The sequence below is a fragment of the Pygoscelis adeliae genome, unplaced genomic scaffold (genome assembly GCF_000699105.1).
Source record: "Pygoscelis adeliae isolate BGI_AS28 unplaced genomic scaffold, ASM69910v1 Scaffold4, whole genome shotgun sequence".
Classification (NCBI taxonomy): domain Eukaryota; kingdom Metazoa; phylum Chordata; class Aves; order Sphenisciformes; family Spheniscidae; genus Pygoscelis; species Pygoscelis adeliae.
Genome location: NW_008824986.1, coordinates 12,728,243 through 12,735,770, shown reverse-complemented (window position 1 = coordinate 12,735,770; position 7,528 = coordinate 12,728,243). Strand labels below are relative to the sequence as shown.

At 35.3% G+C, this 7,528-nt stretch overlaps 1 protein-coding gene across 2 annotated transcripts in view; it reads right to left on the bottom strand.

The window, feature by feature from the left end:
- Positions 1 to 726: 726 nt before the first annotated feature.
- Positions 727 to 7,528, bottom strand: part of TIAL1 (TIA1 cytotoxic granule-associated RNA binding protein-like 1) — a 40,896-nt gene continuing 34,094 nt past the window's right edge. For both annotated transcript variants that reach the window (XM_009325901.1, XM_009325900.1), the window contains 6 exons: positions 6,350 to 6,458; positions 5,951 to 6,046; positions 5,780 to 5,864; positions 5,365 to 5,488; positions 4,764 to 4,903; positions 727 to 3,824 (listed from right to left, as the gene is read on the bottom strand). In XM_009325901.1, coding sequence (XP_009324176.1) covers positions 3,707 to 3,824; positions 4,764 to 4,903; positions 5,365 to 5,488; positions 5,780 to 5,864; positions 5,951 to 6,046; positions 6,350 to 6,458 — 672 coding nt within the window. In that variant the 3' untranslated portion in view covers positions 727 to 3,706. The remainder of the gene's footprint in view (positions 3,825 to 4,763; positions 4,904 to 5,364; positions 5,489 to 5,779; positions 5,865 to 5,950; positions 6,047 to 6,349; positions 6,459 to 7,528) is intronic.

Genomic DNA, 7,528 nt, shown 5'->3' with positions numbered 1-7,528 from the left:
TAAATTCTCACTCAGTTTCAAAAGAACTTTCTTTCGCTATTACAGCAGCAATCCAGATCCCAAATTGTATCTATATATGAAGATTCAAGTTGGAACAAGGCAGTTCTTTACAAACCCCATCCATTTTTTTGAAGTATACTGAAGAAAAGATTGCCTGCCTCTTGCAATATAAGAACAGTGCAACAAAATCTTTTATTGCTGACCAGAAAACAGTTCCACGTGATTAAAACAAAGACTTGCGCCCTTGTTCAAAAACAGTCAGATAATTAAGAAGTATCAGACACTAATCATGTCCATACAGTTGAAGTCTGCTTCCTTGTGTACAAACACAAGAAAAACAAATCACTAATTTTCTGCAAAACTAAGCCTTATTCACTGTGAGACTTTTTTGGCGAGTGAAATGAAGGAAATGGTTCTGATACAGTGAATAGCTGTCTCATGAAGTTACCGTAGTAAGGAAGAAGGTTCTGCAGGAAGAGTACGTCTGAAAACTGTTAACAAATATACACAAGGAGGCAGGACTGATGAAAAGCTACATGTAACCTTAGACTTACAGCCTTGCTACTGCAACTCTGCAAAATACAAAATGGTTTTCTATGAAAAATTTTAAATAAAACATCTTTTACATGATTGCAAGTGCATAGTTTACAAGTTCAGCCTTGTATGCCTGCTGTCAGTTTTACAGCAAAGAGGGACAATGTTTTGACAGATGACAATACAGGATAAGCCCTTTATCATGTTTCACTTTTATTGAACATTTTCTGCAAATGCAGAATACAACCTTGCTTCAGGTTGCACGCATCAACTTAAGCCATGATAAATCAATACTTTTTGAAATCCAAATCCTAGTGGTAAAGGGGTTAGGTAGTGGTTGATTTCTGTAGTTAGAGAAATTACAACAGTGTAACAGTCACTCATAAAAGCAGTATGGTGCAAGAGGCTCTTTGGTGCCAAAAAATTGTCGGTGATGCATTTATGAACACTACCAAGTAGAAAGCAATCCAAATTACAACTCTTCCTTGCAGTGCTATAGAAACATTAAAGGACAGTGGAGACTCCCATATCTTGAGCAGTCTGCGAAGAAATATCACCATTAAAGAAAATCTGTATAAAAATCAATGACAAAAGACTTAAACGAGAAAGTATATCCTATCTTTCATCCTGAAACACAGGTCAGGTACGGCCCAGCTCTACAGCAGGCATATTAAGTAATCAGATTTAAGGTGATCTACACATTGAAACCTGAAAGATCACTGCCTTAATCTTACACCCATTTATATGGGCATTTATGTGGCAATGTACTTGCATCATCTAAATCTTCAGTAGCGCCTAAAGAACATACTGCTTACATACCAGCATGCATCCAGAACATAGTCGTATGTCAAACACCTAGAAATATGTAGAAACCCCAGATTTCAAAAGAAGTCTTAAGAAATCCTAAAGTAACTTGCAATTCATATATCTACTGACTCGTGATTTTTTTTTTAAACCAGGTAAGTGTAACAAAAATGCAGACTTACTTGTGATTTTTTTTCCAAACTACAATGTATAGGCCGATCCTCGCGTAGATATACACATATATACAAAATTTATAGAAAAACAAAGAGTCCCGTAGACAAGATTCCTATCTTGAGCGGAAAAACGCTATGTATACCATAAAGGAGAAACAGAGATAAAGGGCCAATTCTGTCATCACAAGCACTTATGGTTCCACGCTAACTGCAGTCATTATTGCATGCATTAGATGCCCAGAGTTACAAGTATCTCTGGGTACAGTTGAGCCACCTGACTAAATTGCTCTTCCAGTATATCTCACTTTCAACCTGACCTAAAAGTCAAGGTACTATTAGCCTGTCAAGTAAAAGAGGAGGAAAAAACCTCATGTGATTTGCTACAGCATTAAGTGTAGTTATTTGCACAACCTGGCTGGGTTTAACAAAACTGCAAGTTTCCATTTCAAAATCTATTCCAACTTGCAACACCTGCATGGTAAGAAACAGAAAACAAAATATGCAGCTTCTCAGACACTCATTTAGAACTATCATCTCTAAAATCAAACATTCCATTTCTTTTAAAATGCAAGTTTGCTTCACTGAACTATCACTGCAAATCCTACGTTTTTTAATTGTGCCTGCCTCAGTGTATTTCAGCATACAGCTGAAACATTTGCACCCCCTAGCTGTCACAGGTAAGACACAGTACTTATATCTAACTTACATTCATTTTCAACTTCAAATTTATTGAGGCAGTTTATATCAATGTATCCATAAAATAATTCAGAAATAACCCAAGTATACCATTTAAACATCTTCATGATTTATCCATTTACACACTCAGTACACAAACAACCCAGCCTCTGTACAGGTTCATCACATGCAAACCACCCATAAAGACAAAAACTTTAATTAAAAATAAGTCACAACTCAGTGTACTGTTTCAACTGCATCTCCATTTACCAAATGGCACATTGAATAGTCTCTAAAATAAGATGTTTTTAACAATCTTGTTAAAAAATTCTTGGGCAAAATATTTCTAGACTTAAAAAACATCAAGATTTTTCAAAACACTCAAGATACTATACAACTTATAATAACCTTGAAATAGGTTTACAAGGTTGTTAACCAAGGTATTTACATACCAAATAATGTAAAGCAAAAAATTCGTATTTCTAATGACAAAAAGGTGATGCATTAAAGATTTATGAAATTAAAATTAAGGCTCTTTGTTATAGTTCTTTATGTAACTTTACATAATAGCCAACTTTGGAAATGTCAGTCTTGCACATTCTTGTCAATCTACTGCATTTAAAGCAGTAGAGTATATTAAGTATTACTTTGAATAATTACATTGCTACTTCTATGTTTGAGCATGCTTTTGAAACACTGTAATTATGAAATATTTACAATGTGTAGCCTTCAAACTTTATGTAAAAGCATAAGTATGACTGTCTGATTTGAATACAAACAACATACTTGCAAAAACTTTTTTACTTCTCAAAATTAAATGCAAATTACTACAGTCTTAGTAAGCAAACCAGCTCTGAAAAGTTTTAATGTGTGCCTGAATGTGGACAGTGAAAGTTATGCGAAATTACTCAGACAGTACTGTTTTTCATTGTAGACAACTATTCTTTGTATCAGACTGTTTTCTTTAAGCATGTAGAAAAATTAAATATTTTTTTAAAAAATTATTCCAAGACCTACATATACTTTCTGAGCTATGCCCATAGGTTTCTTGAAAAATCAATACTGTCTAGCAGGTTGTAATGATTGGTCCACAGTTTATTTCAGGATGTGTGTTCAACTAAAAGCAACTTGCTGTTTTTCAACGTCATTTCTCTTAAAAAGCACAGTGATATAAAACACTGAAGACAACAAAAAAATGGAATGGTAACCTAAAGATCAAATTGATTAGCCATTTCTCCTACTATATCAAAATTTGTAGTCAGAATTGTCTTTATTGACTTTATTTTTAATTTTTGTACACAAAGAAAAACATGTTCATATCCATCATGAACAAAAACTTAAAAAGGCAGAACTAGAAGACATTTGTGTCCTTCACCAAAGCAAAGCTGTGCTAAAGGTTCCAAACATTTCCATTTTTAAAATAAATATTTTCTTTTTTCATTTTCTACATTCCAGTCTTCAGAATGTCACTGGAAACTGCAGCCTATCATGAAATACACACTTTTAAACAGAGTCCCAGCTCACTGTGTTTGGTAGCTTGCCATACCATATCCAGCTTGGTTAGGTATTACAGGAGCACCTTGTCCCTGGGCAGGCTGAGCACCAAATCCACCCATCCAGGCAGCAGATGGAGATTGGCTTAAAAAGAAACAGGATAGTTAAAAAAAGGAAAGGAAAAAAAAAGAAAAATAATCATGCAAGCTAGTCAAGTCGTTTAGAAGACAACAGACTAGAAAAAGAGAACGTAAAACAGGCTTCCGACACTACTATTCATACCAAAATAGAACAATTTTTTCTTCTCTTTAATAACTAATTCAGGTTAAGTGCTACAACATGGGATTCTTTAAAGTATCATAAGCTTTTTAAGAACAAAGAAAAAAAAGCCCCACAAACCTTGGGTACTAGTTGCATAGGACAACCGCCTCCAAAGGCATGTACATATGCAGGTGGCTGTAAGTCAACATCAGTGATGCAGAAATGCAAAAAATTCCCAACACCTAATTAGCATGAATACCAGCGATAGGTTTATCAGGGCTTGGTATGTTTAATTGGCAAGAGATAACAAAGAATTATATAAGCAGTTATTTTAAAAGTATGTTAAAACAAAAAGTTGTTGTGAAGACTTCAGTCTTCAACAGATCAAGTATTAAAAGCCCACCCGAATTCTGAAACTGCACAAGTTAAAATGTCAGTATGTAGTTTCTTCTCTCCAGGGTTATGAACCCTTTAGGTAGATACCTGGGCTCCCTGGTTCAGACTTTCCAGTATTCACCGCTTCAAGTCAGAGTCCAGAAAATTTTTAGGTATCAGACAAGACCACCATCCGAAACTCTACCACAGAAGCAGTCTTTGTGCCTTGAGTCTCAAAACACCCATACCCACAAAACGTGTGATCAAGTAACAAGTCAGAGTGACTCACCCCATTATTTGGTCCATGGTAATCGTTAAACATTAAGCTTTAAGCACATAGGAGTCCACCTAAGGCTTGAAACCTTGTGCAATCCTTGAATCAAATGAGCCTGAAACTCAGATATAACATTCTTGGAATATTCTAAAAAATTAAATACAATTACTCACTCTACTCCAAAACCCTGTTGATTCCATGCCTGGCCATACATTCCATATGATGGTACTTGCCACCCATTAGCCATATATTGCCCGTACTGTTGTGGATTTCCATACACTTGGCTCCATTGACCCCACTGACTGTAATCCACCTAAGGAGAGAATAATTCGTAGTACTTCAGGTTCTAGAGATGGATTATGTTCCTTTTGTGCTGCTAAAGGCAAAAATTTTGGCTATATCAATCACAGGGCTAAAAATAAATAAGACATCACTGTGACTTAATTAGATCCTTGTACTGAAAAACGTGTTTTGAGTGTGTTTGAAATACCAAAGAATATTTGGTTGGACAGTCACCTAGTCTGCAGTAAGTGAACTAGCAAGAATCAGAATTACCTCAAAGTTTCTCCCTATCTTGAATCATATCCAGAAGACAGTAACAGATATTCCATCAAAATCACTAGCCCAATTTGATGAACAACTGGAACATAACTGAGACAGAACATGGAATTTCATAAGAACACTATCACAAAATTTAGCTGTTATAAGTGGGAAGGCATTACAGATATATACACTTGCTTTTGTGATACAATGAAAAAGTTAAAGTGCAGTTACCTGTTGGAAGTTTTTAGTCATATCAGGGGACTCTTTACCCCAATAACATTTAACAACATGTCCTTCAATTGTGGTTCCATTAACTGAAACAATAGCATGCGCTGCACTTTCATGGGTTGAAAATCTAAAGAACGTAAAAACAAACTAATGTTATGCTTTATAGTACTTTCACCTGATTGTTAAAAAACAGTGACTCCATACATACAGGAAATCCAGAGAAAAAGATCTGCTTTCACAGATATTCATCTTCTCAGGTAAAAAGATTGGTGGCCACATTTAAAAGTTCCAAATTTTTCTATGAACATACGGTGACAGCTTTTAATGTATCAGCAGAAGTTCAATCAAGTGAAATTACAGAAAAATGAAACATTACTACATGAACAAAATCACAGATTTTATTTTTCTCTGTCCATACCTGACAAATGAGTAACCTTTTTCTGGAAACACCCTTATTTCCATAATCTGTCCAAATGGTGAAAAAGTCTGTCTCATAAGTTGATCTACAACATATAATGTTTTTGAATTAGTAACCGTCTTGGCGTCCAAAAAGCTTCAATAATAAAAAAAGCAATGAAACAAATCATACCTGTTAGCCCAGAGGCAATTCCTCCACAGTACACAGTACAATTTTTTGGACTTGACTGATTTACTACATCTTCAAATCTCAATTGTTTTGTATTATCTATAAAGAGAGAAGGCTGTTTTTAAGCAGTAAGCTAACAGTAACCACCAAGTCCCAAATACTTACCTTGTACACAAGTACGAATTATACATTTAACAAACACAACCAATATTTTATGACAGACCAGTAGTGCCACCACTACATTGATATAATATACAAAAAACAATCTATTCTTTAAGATCTGGAAGTCAAGCTAGACATGTAATTAAGTGACATGATTTTGGAGTCATGTTGTTTTATTCCTCCATTGAACAGTGCCATGCAAGAGAGCAAACGCAACACAGCATTACACGAAGGTCTTACTTTCTTGTGTACTTTTGGGGGCTGGCGGTTTCCGTGTTGCCCAGTTAGTTCTGATCTGACGGCCTCCCAACCACTGGCCTCCCATGTGCACAATAGCATTTTCTGCATCCTAAAGAGATTAAAATAAAGATTATAACACATCCAAACAAGAAGGATGTACAAGTCTACTTCTAAGAAAGACTTGGTTGTCAGTTAATTCTGTTGACAAAACCAGTAACAGTACTAAAAAGTACATGAAATTCTGAACAACCACAGCAAGCAGCCAAGAATGAAGTAACGTGAAGCCAATCAGTTACAGAGAAGGCTCTCACAAAAGATTTGGTAAAATCTTCCTCCCACCCCCATTTCCTACACACAGGTTAGAAGCTAACTACAATCATATATATACTACCTTTATACAACAAGCATCTGTATTTGAATATTTGAAGGCTGCCCAAAAAAGTACAAAGGTCATACAGATGCCAGAAGCAATTACTGAAATAAAACAACTATAATTTTATTTAAAAAAATCAAATTATTTTGCCAATTGACTGTATTAAAAATACAATACACAAAAGTATATTTAATAGTAACAGATGAAAAGTCAGGAAAGACTTTTTAATCATCAAAATACCTCACTGAAAAATTTCTCAGATGTAACCCAAGTAACATTTATACCATGCAGTATGTGTTTGCAAGAGACACTGTATAATAAGATCTGAATGTATTTTTTCAGAATCTTAATATGCACACAACATAATAGGCCAAGTTTAGCTAGAAAAATCGTAAGTTCTGGGAAGGCTGAATGGTAGTTACTAAGAAACTGTAATGCTGAGATACAAATAGATTGAGCATGTAAGTTTCCTTTTATTTATTATTTGCACGCAGCCCTGTCCCATCCTCTCTTCTGCCCTCTGGAGGCATGCAATTCATGTCTGAGCATAGACTGCTTTGTAAGTTCTCTAAATATTAAAGCCATTGTATGAACACGCACACACAAAAGAGTCCATGGCCCATGTGGCTCAACTTATCATCTTGAGCGTGAATTAGAAGACAATCTAACATCACATGAGTTCACACTGTAAGCAGAAATATCTAGTAAGCAAGGGGTAAGTTTGCTAACACTTGCAAGGAGCAATTTTTCCCCCAACCGCTTTGAAAGAGAGGCAGAGCAAATAGTACATATGTTTGAAACGCTCT